The 17,492-nt window shown below is 38.1% G+C and overlaps 1 protein-coding gene across 2 annotated transcripts in view; it reads right to left on the bottom strand.

Annotated features, from left to right (window-relative positions):
- Positions 1 to 15,746, bottom strand: part of LOC149078867 (partitioning defective 3 homolog) — a 103,314-nt gene extending 87,568 nt beyond the window's left edge. Inside the window, exon 1 of one of the 2 annotated variants that reach the window (XM_089241040.1) lies at positions 14,911 to 15,746. In XM_089241040.1, the coding sequence (XP_089097166.1) occupies positions 14,911 to 15,030 (120 nt within the window). In that variant the 5' untranslated portion in view covers positions 15,031 to 15,746. The remainder of the gene's footprint in view (positions 1 to 14,910) is intronic. The other variant, XM_089241042.1, reaches the window with a different exon arrangement.
- Between the last annotated feature and the right edge of the window lie 1,746 nt (positions 15,747 to 17,492).

Below are 17,492 nucleotides of genomic sequence, written 5' to 3'. Positions count from 1 at the left end.
CACATCCCTAGCCGGATAGAAATCTCTACCGGTGGGGGGAAAAATAACATAGTAAGATATTCTAATGAAGAACTTTAAGGAATGCGTAATTAGTAACACGTATTTAGAAAATTTTGTGTAATAGCACTAAGAGAGGCTGCTAGAGCCTGACGGGTCAGGCTAATACTAAATGGGTTATTTCCATATATGCTCCACAAAAAACAAAAACAAAATGTTAGTGTACTCTATTGCTTCTTAAAAATTCGTACCATGAGTTCAGCGTCATCCTGTACATAATTTTCAATCTCCGTTAAAACCGTAATGCAAAAACAGTATTTAAAACCATCTCTTTATATATATAAAAAAAAGTAATAAATCTAGTTACTTCCTAGTTTAATGAATAGTGAGAGCTTTTTTAGAGACGCTGAAGGAGAGCAAATCCTTGGCACCATCTGATAATAAAAACGGGGGCTCCCATGAGTGAAGCGATGGACACGCTCGATGCCTAAGCCATGGGTAAGCAACGATTTACTCAACTTTACCGGTCAGCGTGTTGCTAGGTCAGACCGTGAACTCCTAAAGTCATGTAGTAAGCCCGATTAAAATAAAACAGTTAGTGCTCAGCAAGTAGGCCTACTGGTGCTTTCCTTCATTGTGCGTACCTAAGCCAGCGTGGAGTCGTTTTCATCTAGATATGTCGACGACAGTATAAAGAAGCTGGACATTAGCAAGTAAATCCGTATCACGCAAGCCATGAACTGTCCCTTGTTAATCCTTGAGGACAAGGCCAGATGCACGACGAGGCTTATTGAAAATTCGGTCAAGTCCCAAGTTTGCCACGGAACAAAACAGACCCATACACATTGTAAAGGTGTTTAAAACTCCAAACATGGAAACGAGACAAAATTGAAGGTTGATTATCACCAAAGGCTTATAAAAAATCTAGAAAAAAAAATTAGGCACCAGCGAAATTTTCTTTGGAGCAAAGAATGTTTTCTTCTCAGGAGAAAAACGGTCCCGAATAATGTTTTTTTATTTCCGGGCCCCTCCCCATATTAGAGGATGCGTTATCATGAAATCAGAAAATTCTGTAGCAATCACCTATAAAAAAAGTTTAGGCATCAATACTGGTTTTCTAATCTCGTGGTGCCAGGGATTTGCCAAGCTGTTATAAAAGCTGCCAACCTGCTCTTGCCGTGTTATTCCAATTTTATAGTGGCGGCCAAATATAATTACTTCGTAGCTGATATTGGAATGGTATGTGATGTACGATGTAGTGATAGGGTCACACGATTTTCTACAGACGAAGTGTAGTCACCCACTACTGGACATTGTTAACTGAGAGAAAAAGAGGATAATACAAATACAACGCCACAACAGGCAAATTGCCCAACGAGGTGGCTGATCCCCGAGCCCCTACCTACTACACCACACATGAAACACCCCCCCCCCCACGGAACCCCCCAACGAATCGGTACGTGCGGGAATGTGCGTGTACGTGTAGTGCAACCTGACGTAAAGTTTATTTCTGTGTAATGCTTGTTATGTGTAGTGCTGTCATCTGCCCCCAGTTTTACTAACTATGAGTGAAGTGTTATGATTGAATGATTTACCGTTGTAGGACTGTTGCTCTCTTTGGCGAGACTTTTTAACGGGGAGATCGGCTCGCATTTGCGCCTTGAAGTTGGGAACCACAGAAAACCAACTTCAGCCGACCACCACTGTGGGGTTCGAACCCGGATCCTCGCATCACGAGTCCGGCACTATAACCACTCGACCACCAAACAGCCAATAAACAGCCAATTAGCGTCCAAAATCAGTTTGGGCCAAAACCGATGCGAAATCACGCCTAAATTAGCAAAATTCTCCTATTTTTGACCAAAAATTTCAACAGATAGCCAGTTGATATTACTATCATAGTATAAGTACAGTGTATCTTGTGTGTGTATACAGTCTCTTGTGTATATATCTCTCTATCCGGTTTCGAGATTAAAAATACAGTGTGTCGTAAAATAAAAAATCTAAATTTTTATATGGCCCCCCCCCCCGTTCTCTAACTTTCAATTAGAAAGTTGCCACCCTGTCTCTCCTGAGTATAAAAAAAATTCATATTCCTAAGTGCAATATTCGCTGAGATATTCGAATTCAAAAACAGAAAAAAAGGTGGGAATAGCACAAATGAGGGAAAGGAGCGTTGTCCGTACAATTTTTCCCTCTAATTTCTGAATTCAAATATGGTAGCGAATATTGCACTTGGAAACACGTGTTTTCCCCCCTCAGAAGATACGAGACTACGGATATCCCACTTGTTTTGGAAAAGTAAATTACGGATACGACCTTCGAAATGCGGATGCCTGGTAACCCCATGTCTTGAGCCAAAATGGCATTAAAATAAAAACAAATCCAGGCGTCTGGAATTTCATAGCCACGCTTTTGAACCTCTTCTTGAGGAATTTCGAAGCGGTCACCTTCAGTTTTTATCTGCGTCTTCCTATCAGTTATATGAATAAATATCTTTATTTTCACCTTCCTGTAACAAGAAAACAATATGAGAGGAATGCGCTGAATTTGCCTCTCCACATATCATATTATAATACACGGCAGGTGCTCCCAACACATGTGATCTTCTGACGCGCATCCGCGTCTATTATCATTATACTGCAAATCATAAAAAGGGCGAGAAAAACGAAAAAAAAAACCCCAGTGGCGGAAACTTACGCCGTCTTCGACAATAGCGTAAAGGCTCTGTGATTTATAAGCCGTAAAATACGAGTAATACAAAGAATAATACCATACTGAATCTCAGTGTTGCATACGCGCGCAGTGATGAACGCGGAAGAATAAGATAATGTACATAAGACGACGGGATTTTTCAAAGCGAACCGAGAAATCGCTCGATAGTTATCACTGGCTTACGAAAAACCTCGCGATAGTTATCACTGGTTTACGCCACTGAAATGCAATCCCCCTCCGTAATTTTCGAGACACTTGAGAAGTTAAAGCATCGAAATTTATGCATCGGATACCATCTAAAACATTTCAACACAGACAGAGGTACACGTCCAAAGTATGCTCAATTGCTCGATTCCGGCACCGATCATGCGGAATAAAAGTAATAGACTCACAGGTAGGCGAGATGAAAGTGTACGATCCTCGTCAAAATTTCTAAGGAGCTACTAATCTACAACAGTGATTCTTAACAGAGAGCCATATAGCCCCCCCCCCTCCGACTTGGCCCTGGGATATTCAGAAAGCGGAAGGGGGGGGGTCAAGAGTGGCAATCTAGTGGTAAGTCGTGGCAGGCGTTGAGGGAGCTACAGAGACTTGGGGGAAAAACAGATGCGAACCAGTTAAGTGAAATGGAGGGGAAAATGCATGAGGTTTGCGCATCCCTAGAAATGCATGAGGCGTCAATCAAGAAATTTTTAAGACGCTTGCGTATCTCTAAAAATTTTAGGAGAGACTTGCATGAAATACATAGGAAGCTTGCGTAACCCTAGAAATTTTAGAACCTAGAAATGAATAGAAGGCTTGTGTTAATCTAAAAATTCATAGGAGGTTTGCGTTAACCAAGAAATTTCATGACGTTTGCGTATCTCTAGGAATTCATAGAAGGCTTGAATATTCCTAGGAATACATGGGGCTAGCGTTTGCCTAGAAATAATAAATAGGGGAGGCTTGCGTTTACCTAGAAATAATAGATAGGGGAGGCTTGCGTTTACCTAGAAATAATAGATGGGGAGGCTTGCGTTTACCTAGAAATAATAGATAGGGGAGGCTTACTTTTACATAGAACTAATACGTAAAGAGACTTGTGTATCCCTAAAAATGCGTACCCACCCCTCTTCGTCCCCAGAATACGTAGAAGGCTCGAACACCTACCTCTCTTGAGATTCGTAAAATGCTTGCGTACTCCCAGATAAGATTACTAATGCTTTTTATTACTTTACATATCTTTTTCGCCAATGCTGATTCTTCCTCGCGTACCCCTGGATAACCCGTCACGTACCCTACCACGGATTGGGAACCACTGCTCCAGAACAAACGATGTCATTTCAAGTAGTCCCAAAGGATATCGATATTATACTGCAAGTAGAGGCGGATTTATGGTTTTTCCGCCTGTGGGATGTGAACAAATTTTTCTAACCTTCTAGTCTAAATTTTATTACCACACATTCTTCAAAATTTTTCACCCTGGGCTATATCCCTTGCAGCAGCAGCAACGCCCCCCCCCCCCTCCACTTCTCTGTAAATAAAAACGCATCTGTTTCTAAATCACTCTTTTGGTCATATATGCTAGCGCACTTTTCTTGATCGATCACTGATCTGGTCTTTCACTCTCTAGGTCACTCTTTTGGTCACTTACTAACCAGGTCCCTCACTTTCTAGGTGATTCACTGACCTAATTTCTTGCTTTGTAGGTAACTCTTTTGGTCACACGCACGCTTGCAAACTGTCTGGGTGACCTCTTTGGTTGCTCACTGGCTTGTTCCCTTGCTCTCTAGGTCACGCTCTTGGTCACATGCATGCTTGTAAACTCTCTGGGTCATTTTTGGTCGCTCACCGATTTGGTCTCTCGTCAGTGACTTCCTCGCTCTTCAAGCAGAGGTAGATGTGTGTTTTTATTGGCTGCAAAAGTTTCTCCGCCATATTTCTCATTATACAGATTTTCTTGACCACTCATTCCTCAAATTTGTTGCCCCTCCGAACTTGGCACTCTGGGCCTCACCAAAGCCTCCTAAAACTACCAAGCATCTAGGAGGCTTTATCTATACACCGCTAAACCTCCAGCCCCACGTAAATACGTTTTTGATTTCAAGCACGCCACAACGATAAAAAAAAAGTTTTGGAAATGCTGCCATCTTGTAATATTTGGCCTCATTTTGATAAAAAAAAAAAAAACTTCGTACAGCACAAGATAATGCGCCAAATATAAATCCGCTATTGGCGACACAGAGCGCAAAGACAACGCCAAGAGCCTTCTGTGTGTATGCGCCAGGTGGTTCTCTGCCGAACGAACGAATGCAGGCACGAATCAAATGCATACACGCGCTTTCTCTCGCCTTCGGGGCCTTTTACCTAGTTGTTATTTTTTTTATGAAGTGGGGGGGGGGGGGTAACATGCGCACATACATGAAAAAAAAATTGGGATCAATGCGACTGGATGGAGGGATGGAAAATAAAATAGGTATTCTTGTGGGACGAGGAGAAAGAGGGCCACCATCATCATTTTCAGCAACCGTTGGAACCAGTATCAGCGGGACGGTCCTACCATCTGCTGCCATAGGAAAGCATGTGTTGGGATTTAATGGGGGGGAACAAAAAAAAAAGAAATCTGAATCATAACCATAACAAAATATTTCAACAGACGGGATTGCAATGGTGACGGAAGGGCAAGAGCAAAACATGTGCTGGGACTCTTCAGGGGAGACGTGCAACCTAATCGGGAAGTCAAGTTACATTCGTAATGCAGTCGATAAATTGCTTTATTAAAAAATCGCGTATAATATTATCATTCGGGAACTGTTATCACTTTTCCAAAAACGAAACGGACAGATATCATAATCATGGGAAAAATTAGTTTTTTGTTATCGGGACTTCGGATAACCTTATCAATTTTTATTTTATTTTTTGAGCATTCCGAAGCCAAGGTTTGATCAAGCTTTCTTTCTTTTTTTTCACTTTAAGTTATCGTTCCTGTTGTTGAGTTTTGGGTGGCGGTTCAAGAGTAAGTAAAGTTAAAAGAACCTCTGATATAATAAGTTAAAAGGTTAAGAAATTTTCCTTTTCTTTTTCACCGGACCCAAATTGTTTCTCCCGCTAATGCCGGTCCCTGAAATTGTTCGCATAATCTCACCGTTCCGTAAATAGAAAAACATTGAAGACCACTCGTATAAGGCCGGGATTACACCATAAAAGTTTGATAAAAGTAATTTTATAAAACTTGAAAATGCCACCAATAAGATTATCAGTTTCATTTGCTCGAATGTAACCTATGAGCTTTATTGGTTGAATTTTTTGAGTTTTATACAAAGGGATTTTATCAAACTTTTATAATGTAATACCGGCCTAAGACGCATTTCGTGCACAAGCATTATGATCACACTATAAACTTGAAAACACACACAAAATTCAAAACTTTCCCTCTCACAATTTTGATCTAGTCAAATTTCAAGTCGGGAACGACACGACACTTGTATTACAGAAATTAGAAGCTTCAGTAAATTCTCCTTTTTTTTTTTACTCTCTCTCCATAATCGGTTTAGGAAAGGATTACATGGTAACGTGCCACGGAATGAGCGAGATCAATTCACGTGAGAAAGTATCGATGAGAAATCCCATTCATTTTCAAAGAACCACAAATCACTGGAGTAATCAGTTGGCGTAGAGAGAGATTTCTTCTTTCCTTGACGAATAAAGAAAATGGTAACAAATATTTAATCCTTTTGACGAATCCGGATTTTCACTCGGATACCGGTAGCAGAGGAAACAAATGAAGTCGAGATTACTAACCACGCATAAAGATTTTTCTCACGGGGCTGGTTGAACCCGGTTTTTGTTTTTCCTCTGCCCAAAATTCGTCGAACATGGATTTTTGAAATCCCATCATATTTTGGGATCTTTTCTTCATCCAGATCTCATACAAGCACATTTCCGAAATACCGATAACATTTATTTTTAATCATAAAATGGGCGCGGTATCCCAAGTCGATAATATACTCGCCTAAAATACTGAAGGATTTAGAGGTGTCGCGAGTTCGATACCCGTTTAGTCCTTTTGTCAAAACTTTCCTGACACAGGGGTACAACACAGAAAAAGATTGCTACCGCAGGGAGTCCCACACCCGAGGTGTTAACGCACCAACCTCTCGGTGAGTAGGGAAAAAAGGCTGCCGTTCGGAATTGGCGATAAATTGTAGGTCCCGTTCAATTAGCCCTCGTGCGCAGAAAATCATCAAATGATGTATCACAAAATATCGATAACGAAATACAGTAAACTGCCACTTATTAAAATCACGGGAAATGCTATCTATCATAATCGGGCATTATCGTCACTTTCGCAAAGAACGGAACGGACCAATATCAGCACATGGGGAAAAACCTTCGTTCATCGTTATCGAGACTTCGGACAATGTTATCAATTTGTTTTGCGCAATTCTGAACCTAAGGTTTAACCAATTCCCCCCCCCCCAAGTTATCATTATCAATGATTTGCAAGACCAAAAAGACTTTGTTGGAGGCTAGAAGGTGTTTTCTTCCCATCCCCGTTTGTTGACAAACATTTCCCTATTTAATGTCGTAGTGAAAGCAAATGTATGGCGGAGGGGAAAAAACACTTTTCTTTAGTTCTTGATCGGTTTCTTTCAGTTTTCCAGATTCAAATTTCTATTTCCGCAAGACTTTCTCAAGGGATCTATGAAACGTTTGTATAAGATATAGTTATCCGGTTATTGCCAAAAATCTCGATTCCCGGTGTGATCACATTAAGCTGCGTGGATTTGTATTTGCAATTCTAAAAACAAAAAGGGGAATTTGAAAAAAAAATTATCTCATTAAAACGACGCTCATTAAACGACGAATATGAGATTCGTGATGATATTGATTCTCATGGTGTCGTGCGATATCTCATCGCTCATTCCCAGCCAGATTTACGCCAAGATACTCGGTTGAATGACTCCTCATCCTCTTTAGAGATTTATAAGCTATCGATATAGTTCAGGTCAGGATTTTAGTGGTCAATCCAAAAGTCTGAATGGAGCTTCGTGCTTCAAGCAATTTTTCGCAGTTCGAGATCAATTATTACCAGCATTAGTCTCGAGCAGATCTTTCCAGATCAATGTATCACCCAGCATTGGCCATGCTGGAAAATGCCTTCAGAGAAGAAATCAATGTCCATTGATGGATAAAGATGGTCATCACAAGCGCTCATAAGAACCCAACATTAAGGGTCAAATAACTGAAATTGACATAGAATGTATATTACGGATTAAGCGTCAAAACAGTACAACAATCAACACTGACTAAAAGGGTAATTCATATATACCGGGTGTTTCTAAACTAATGCTACAAACTTTGAGAGGTAAACACAACGAAATAAACAATTTTTACCCGAAAAATGTAAAAAATGATTTATGAAGACGAACATCAATATGTGCTCGGAATGACGAAACAATACAATAAGATTTTCGCATAAATTAAAGATTAATACGGGGAACAAGTGGTATACATAACAGTTCTTACGCCGCAAGAACATGAAAAAAGCACAATTGTGACAACATAAATAAGTTAGGGCTACACATACTCAGAACACCCATTCCGGCATGTACCAATTCGTTAGAAATTTCGTAGAGAAATGTGTACGAGGTGCATGCACGGTTAAGTAGTGGACGATGCGAGGCCCGCTTCAGAAGTAAACATGGAAATTTTTTAAAAATGGTTTTGTAAGTATTCTTCTAGCTTGCACATTGTAACTAATGTTTGTACATGTCATTTATTTTTTTATCATTTGTTCCCTGCATCAATCTTTAATTTAAGCAAATCTTATTGTATAATTTCATCATGTCAAGCGGTTATTGATATTTGCCTTCATAAAAGCATTTCTTTTCGTGTGTGCACGTGATTTTTTTCGGGCTTCTCCCTTTTTCTAACTTGCGTCAAACCGTGTGTTTGTGCATTAATTGGAAGCGCCCTCGCCAACTGGCCCTTGTAACTTCACACCTGAACCAAAACTGACTTAAGGAAAAAAAATTGATTGATTTGATCAAGTACACAATTCCCAAAGCAGAACGTTTTGTATTGTTCTGCAACGTGCCCTCGGCTGACTAAATGTTCTACAGTAACAATTTTCATAAAATTCTTCCAGATTGTTCCGACGTATGTCACAGATTCCGGCATATTCTGCTTTGGGGCACGCAATATTCTAAGTTCTAAGCAGCCCGACAGAAACCACCTCAGATCACAATGCAGTAGATCCACGATACAAAAAATACGACGGGATTTTTTGAAAATTGATAATTCAATGCTTTTCACCATGCTATTCAGAGCCATGGGAAGCTGCCCTCCTGAACGCTGCCCATACAGGAAAAAAACTAGGCTCACAGGACAGAACTTTAGCCGAGAGAGAGAGCTTCTTATACATATTTCCAAAAAAAATGTGATGTAGTACAGTATCTTAGGTTGACGGTTGATCTCTAAGCCCACGGACTACAATACTGTCAGCGTTTGTGTGGAGCGCAAGCTCCAAGCCGGATAAAGTTCCTAGAAACACCTCTCAGATAATATAGGCACTTTATAAAAGGTGAATATCGTGGTGATTCGTTAAATTCCAGAGATGAATAAAACTAACTTTTAAAAGCCTTTTGACTGAAAAATTTCAAAAGGCATAATTTTCCACAAGAATTACGATATAATTAAAGTTTCATCTATAAGCCACATGAATTATTTTTTTAAAAGGATTTCTCTGCTTAAAGAAAAATACAGGTTTCTATTTATACGACAAAGCTAATCGGGTCAATCTAGTAGCAGTAGTACAACTGTTTACATGTCGAGGAACGAACAAGATACACTTTCAAAGCCACCGCTACTCCTAAGAGGTTACGGAGGTGATCTCAAGAATTTTTCAAGAAATAAAAAGTTCGCCACCTGTAGGGGGGGAAGATAAAAAGAAAAACGAGGGTAAAAAAAATTAGAAAGGAAAATTTTTCCCTGGCTGTCGAAAAAATAATTGGTTGTGACTCAGCAACATGTAATAAAAAAAAAACGGTAGAGGGATGAAGAGACGCAATTCGTTCCCCAACATGTGATCAAGTGATTACTTTGGAAGGGAGAAATTCTCTGGGATTGAGGAAAATTAACACTTGTGTGTGCTTAGCACCATAAAAAGCTACCAGAATGACAAATAACTCTCTTATCCGGAATGACATCACTGAAAACGTTGGAATCCGCGGTGTGGGGGGGGGGGGGTTTCCTATACTGAATGGCCAACAGTGTGGGCCGTCAATTGGAAATTCCTCCCTCCATTCCCCCCTCGATGGTGAAAATCATTTTTCAAATTGAAATTTCGCAATATTCGAGACACGAAAAATGCTGATACATGTTGAAGAAGGAAGGCGATCACGGCCATCAACCGCTTATCGGCAACATCACCAATTAGGCAAGAGAAAAATAAAAGCAGTTCTTGTCAACACCCAGATCACCGAGGACTAATTCGTGTGTAATTTTTTGTTTTATTTCACATACAAGATTCCCGACGGTAAAAGTCCTTGCTGCCCACACATACAAGGCCACGGGGCAATGTGCCAGAGTATGTCTTTTCTTCTTGTGTCGAATGTCCCGCGTAAAGAGAAATTCCGACCACACCTTCAACACCTGTCCGCTATGGTGCCCACACGAGAAAGAGAAATTGATGTCCATTCGAAAGGCCGAACTTAGTAGATTAACGTTGCTGATAACAGGCCTTTCAATTGTGAAAATTAACGGCTTGTTTTTATTTATTCAATTTGACCTTTTCTTGTTGTTGCACCATAGGCATTAGAATTTTTTGTTTCACAGGTGGGTTTCTAGTGTTTTATTTTGCACACCACTGCAATTTTGACCATTTTTGTCGCCCTATAATCATTTTCATTTACTTATTTTGTATTACGTATTTTGTATTTTCATTTACTTTACTGTATTTTGATTTTTTTTTTTTTTTTTGTGCGACAGCTTTTGACCTTATTTGTCACATCACTGTTTTAATCTTTCGTCAAAATACGGTCATTTCGATATTTTTTGTGGCAGATTCGTCATATTTATTATTTTTTCGAAACACATTGCTCATTTTGGTCTCTTTATCACCCAAATGATCACCCTGATCATTTTTTTGCTGCAACGCGGTCATTATATTTTTTTTCTGGTCATTTTCATTATTTTTGCCACCGCATGATTTTTTTCCTTTGTCGCAACAAAGTCTTTTTTTTTTCGTTTTTTGTTGTGCCATAGTCATTTTGACTTGCCAAAACACAATCATTCTGATCGTTTTGTCAAAGCAGTCATTTTTATCTTTTTTTTGTCATACCATGGCCATTCTGATCATATAGTAGATTATGGTCATTCTTATCTTTGTAAAATCATGGTCATTTTGATTCAATTGTCTAGTTGTGGTAATTTTTAACTTTGTCAAATCATGTTCATTTTTTATCATCTTGTTTAATCATTGCAATTTAGATCTTTTTTGTCTAATTAGTTATTTTGATCTTTTTTTGTCTAATTAGTTATTTTGATTTTTTTTGTCTAATTAGTTATTTTGATCTTTTTTTGTCTAATTAGTTATTTTGATCTTTTTTGCCAAATCGCAGTCATTTTTATCTTTTTTTGCCAAATCATGGTCATTTTGACTATTTTTGTCGTACCTATGGTCCTCTTGATTTTTTTTTTTGACTAAAACAGTCTAATTTTCATCATTTTAGTCACATCATTAAATTTGATCACTTGCGTCGCATCACGATCTTTTTCTTCTGCCTTTTTTTTTTGTTAGACCAAATCCTTGGGATTAGAGAACCCAGGCTTGCCAAAACTCAGGCTTTTGCAAATTCAGTGATTTCACAAGGAATTCAGAGAAAATCTGAATCTATGAAGTCCATCATTCCTTCGGAGGCAGAGAGAGGCGAAAACAAAAACCAGCAAAATGGAGGAACGGTCAGTTGCTGCCGTTATCAAATCAGATTCTCAACAACAAAGAAAGACCTCATCTATTTATAAATGGAGTGAGAGTTGATCCAACAACATGGTGCTGAATACCAAGGGATTTACTGTCACGTTCCGATCTTCTCGATTGTGAATCGTCCTCATAAATATTGATGAACATATCTCAACTTGTCTCGTCTATCATCAAGAGAGTGAAGGTGATCCACCTCTCTCTCTCTCATCTCATAACAGGGCGAACCAAGGACAAATATACAGAACCGGTTAATTACAATTAGCACATCGGGGTCGAATCCATTTGGACGGCGTCAGTGACAATCCGAGGCTATTCAAATTAACACACGTGATGGCGATGGTGGTGATAATGGCAAAAGAAAAAGACAGACAGACCTAAAACGCTGCCCACTTATTGACAGCATGCATCGTGGATGACAAAGAAGCACCTACGAGGAGTCCTACTTTTAAGAAATTGACATATTAAGCATTGAAATATCTTTCGAATTGATGAGGAATATAATCAATCGAAGATGGAAAAGTTTAAACTTCCGAACTTGTAGTCGGAAGCAGGCTTTTAAATAACGGGATACTGGGCAAAGTGGACATTTAAAGCACTCACGACTAATATCAATGATGTTTGATTGGTTAGTGAATGTTTATCGTAAAAATTCATTGCAAAGTTTTGGAAATTCTAGGTATTGCCTTCTTAAGAACACCGAACTAAACCGTACCCATCTGGTCACGACGCGGGGGACCTCATGATAATGACACGTGGTTAAGATTTTCGAAATTAAGCATGTAAACTGGTAAGTAGTCATTTCTAGTAGTTAGCTTCAGAAAAATAACTTTACCCAGGGACCTGTGATCCTCTTGAGATGGACATGGTAAAAAAATCCACTTGCCCATGCAGAAATCAGGCCCATGTCTTAAGGCAGTGAGGGACAAACTTTTTAAGAGCGGGCCAATAAAAAAAAATTGGTGGGTCTGACATTGATTCGCCATTGGAATTTTTATTCTTAGAACGTGCGGAATGTGTTGAATAATTTGAAGACTGCCACGGTTTCATTGCAAATGAGACAATGGTTTATCCCTCACAACTGTGAAAATTAAATATAAGTATATTTTAATAATTTTATACATATTTATTAGGGCGTTTCATTTTTTGCCGGATAAAACTTCTAAGACGCATTTTGCCCATGCCCTCCATCACTTTTTAAAACCCATCGTTATTACTTTGCTTATTATAACCACCACCAGTTTACCTTCCACATCTTAGGATGTCAAGAAAACTTTATGCATTTACCTGGGATACGTCCATAAATTTTTGGTTATTTCCTGTAATATATACTAACAACATTTCATAAACATTACTAAATAAAAAATTAACACTTAAAAAAATAACTGCTGTGAATAAAACGCGTTATAAAGCCTCCCAGTTTAAATGAAGACTAAGAAATAGTTTGAACTATAGCTGTTCTCAACCAGAGTGCCGCAGAGGTTACGGAAGTGCTCATCCCAAAAATAAAAACAAAGCCAACCAGCAATAACATACCGTATTTTCAATCTTAGAGCTCAGGGCATCAAAAATAAGGGGCGATCTTACCCCCCCCCCCCCTTCTTCCATTCACTAAAAAAATTGTATTGGTGAAGTAGGGATTGGCAAATCCCAGGCGACTAAAAAATTGGTATTGGTGCCTATATAAAACTTTCAGTGGTTACCAAATTGGAGTCTGAGATTAGCACAAATTTTTCCTCAATTATAGCAGCATATCTCCAAATTATAGTTGCCATGGCGACTAAGAAACATATTTGCGCCCAAATTTTCCATGTGCGCGCATTAAATTGCGATCTGAGGACAAAAAACAAAGTTTTTGGAATATATATCAGCGTATCTATCAATAATGGAGACTATGTCCTGGAAAAGTCGAAAGAAAAACTATTTTTTACCATTTTTTTGTGGAAAAAAATGTTTGGCGCCTAAAAAATTGTTCTGGCGCCTTGATCTTTTTGCAATTTGTCAAGCGCTGACATATCTACCGACGTGAAAGATCTATATATCGTGTAAGAGGTACAAGAAAAATTATTTTGGACTTGTTTTACTCTATGGAAAAAAAATTTTGGGTCCAAAAAATTTGTTTTTAATCCTTATTTACGTAGCTTTGCATTTTTGCACCAAAATAGTTTATCAATGTTGCAAAATGCAGTAATGAATGTCTTGCGTTCATTACCGCAGCCAGTTTGAAGATAAAAATTTAGAATCAACTTAGCACCTAAACTGAGGCCATTTCTTTTTAATTTATAATTTTATTGGCTGGTAGATGTCCCAATTAACAACTCTTTGTCGCAGAGCACATGCGGCTGGATTTCGCTAATTTGTTAAAATGTTTTGTTTGCATTTCTTTTTTTTTAACCTTGGAGTTTGCGTCCCGATTTTTGTTTCCTTACTATAGTTTTGAGCCACAAAGAAGGTAACTTCTAATACATCAATCTTATGGGCGATTTTTGAAGCTCTATACGGCAACTTTATACACCCTGTATACAGAGGCACCGACATGAAGAAAACATTGGAGGGAGCTGAAAGTTGCTGGTCGTCCCGTATATACGGGACTTAAGTGCGTACGCAGAAGGAAGGTGCATTGTATTTTTTTTCAGAAATTATTGGGGAGGGGTTCAGCCCCTTTACAAATTTTATTGGGGGACCTCAAATGGGCTCTGCCCCTTTACAAATTTTATTGGGGGACCTCAAATGCCTCAGCCCCTAGGTTCTGGTGCCTATGCCTGCATAAGCAGTACAATTCGGGAAAGTTTTTTTCACTGATTTTCCAGGCATTTATATAGACGTCATCAACTATGGAAAAAAAACGATCAGCTCGAAAAAATTAAAATTGAGCATGTAAGTGTTAAATTCTGAAATCAGTCGTCAAAAGTGCGATTGGGAAATAAAATTTTATCAACATGAATTCCGATCGGTTAGAGGTAAAAAGGGGGAAACAAATAATTGATTTTCGCTTTGAATACAGTAAAAGCACAAGTTATAAAAGGACATCAATCAATACATTGTTTGCAAAAGCGACTGTTGGAACGACACCGTTATCAACAACGGTTGATCAAATAGTAAATAACATCAACCTTCTAAAAGTCTAGAGCTTTCATAATTAAGCTTCGATCTAATTAGCCACCATAACAATCAACAGTTGCAAACACGGGGGGAGGGGGGAAAGAGAAAGTCAACAATGTAAGAATGCCGCTTACCTTGCCGGTAGCCTTCTTATATCGGGTTAGAGCCAATTCCATGAGCTGCTTAACGAGCAAGCTACCATCACCACAAGGCACTATAACGCGCACTGCGCCGAAGTTTACCGTCACTTTCATAATCCAAAAGCTTTTTTTACAGAAAAAAAAATAAATAAGAAATCCTTTACGTCACTTCAGGCTTCATAGGATATCATAAAAGATTCCACTGTTGCACAAAGGAAAAAAAAACAAATCCAATTCTATCAAGAGTCCACATACCCCTAGTTCAAGTCATTGATGCATTTTTTTTTGTCTCTCTCTCTCTACCCCTTTGCTACCAGTTTTTTTCCCTGAGATTTTTTTTTTTTGTCATGGCTAGAAAAGCTTCTTCTCCCTGAAGAAAATTTTCTTCAAGCTCCGATTAACTTCACGTAACTTCTCCATTCGATACGTTTCGATAAACATGATGGCATGGCACGTTTTGCTATAGCTTTAAAATAAAGCTAATCGACCGTTTAACGATTTTCATTTGAATAACACAAGAACGGAATATCATATCTATATATTTTTTACAATTAATAATGATCCTTTCGGAATGGATCCCCGATGATGATGATGGCAATGACAAAATTCATTTCGTAAACAAAACCGAGTCACATTTCAGATATATCGTTGAAGAGTCCACTTTTTACTCACTAAAAATTCCAATGGAGCTTTCACATGGCTGTTGTTGTTGTCGTTGCATACCTTTGTTCTCGTTATGGAGAAGGAGAGAGAAGCACGTTTTTCACCGTAGCACGCTCTCGGCTGCTGCGTGTGTGTGTGTTGTTCAGCCAGCTTCGAAGGTTTGCCATAAAAATGAAGCTTCAATACCTTCGAATTCCCCTCGCTCATTCGATCGCCAATTTTGGCTCAGTTGGCTTGAATATAAGTTTGTGTTACAGCTGTTGCCATGGCAATGACGGGGGTATATCTAACATAATTTTTCTCGAAACATTTTTAACGAAATAGATGCGATAAATGCGAAATTTTTGATTTTTACAATTTTTTCGCGAAATATTTATAAATTTTTAAACTTTCTGTTGCGAAAATAGGGAGTGATTATGCTTGGGTACTTGATTTTTAGAACTTTCAAGTAATGGCAGTATTATACGATACTGATAATTATATAAACTATGAAAAAAGAATTGTGTCGTTATCGACTGCTATTGTTGTTTGGTAACTGTTAGAAGCTATAGTTGCTCAGAGATTGTTAAAAACTACTGTTCGACTACTAGAGATAGTCGAAACACTATCAGAAAATATTGTTGCTAGAAGACGGTCAGAAAATGTTGTTATTCGGAGACTCAGAAATTATTGTTGCTCTGACACTATCAGAAAACCTTAAACAACAATATTATCTGAGAATGTCTAAGCAACAATAATTTTTAACAGTCTCAGGGTAATAATATTTTCTGATGGTGTCAGGCAACAGAGACTCAAAAAAATTGCTGTTCGGAGACTAAAGGGATTTTGTTGCTCAGAGACTGTCAAAAGCTATTGTTGTTTGGTAACTGTTAGAAGCTATAGTTGCTCAGAGATTGTTAAAAACTACCGTTTCTCTCATATTGGCAAAAGCTATTGTTTCTTTCGTTTTGATTTTTAATTCGTTTTTGCGAATGAACACAAAACTTTTGATTACAAAATTATTCGCGGAGGAATACAAAACTTTTTTTTGTTCTGAAAAACATTTTTTGCAGATGAATGCAAATTCTTATTTATAATATATTTTCAGAATGAATGCAATTTTTTTGATTTGAAAAATATATTTGCGAATGAATGCGAAATTTCTTATTTTATTGTTGCAAGTGAACGTAAAAATTTGGATCTCTGTTTGCAAAGTTTGGATTTTTTATTTACGAAATTTACTTATCTCTAGGCGTATCCCTCATATTTTTTTACGGAGTTATGTAAATGAGTATTTACTTTTCTAAAAATTAATAACGCAATTTGTGTGTTTGTTTGAAAAATTATCACTGGAGTATTTGTTTGAGTTTTTATCGTTATTAATCTATGCATATTATGATTGTTTTAATTGAACACAATCATGGTTTTCTTTTTTTTTCAAGATAATTTTTAAAATATTGTTTCTCAGATCCAATTTGGAAAAAGTATTGTCGGTCGTGAAGAAACTATTCCTCGGAGACTGTTGAAGCTTATTGTTACGTTGTCCCTATTACAAACTATTGTTGCGCTCTCAAGCGGAGATTTTCAAAACATTCTGTCCTCCGAGACTGTCTAAAAATATTTTTGCTCTGACACTATCAGAAAATATTGTTGTTAGAAGACAGACAGAAAATTTTGTTATGCGGAGACTCAGAAATTATTGTTGCTCTGACACTATCAGAAAACCTTAAACAACAATATTATCTGAGAGTGTCTAAGCAACAATAATTTTTAACAGTCTCAGGGTACTAATATTTTCTGTTGGTGTCAGGCAACAGAGACTCAAAAAAATTGCTGTTCGGAGACTAAAGGGATTTTGTTGTCCAGAATTAAAAGCTATTGTTGTTTGGAGACTGTTAGAAACTATAGTTACTCAGAGATTCTTGAAAACTACC

Source organism: Pholcus phalangioides, unplaced genomic scaffold, assembly GCF_987345545.1.
Source record: "Pholcus phalangioides strain wild (caught in Gottingen) unplaced genomic scaffold, Ppha-v1.0 ptg000013l_1, whole genome shotgun sequence".
In the NCBI taxonomy this organism is placed as follows: Eukaryota; Metazoa; Arthropoda; class Arachnida; order Araneae; family Pholcidae; genus Pholcus; species Pholcus phalangioides.
This window is presented reverse-complemented; position numbering and strand designations above follow the sequence as displayed.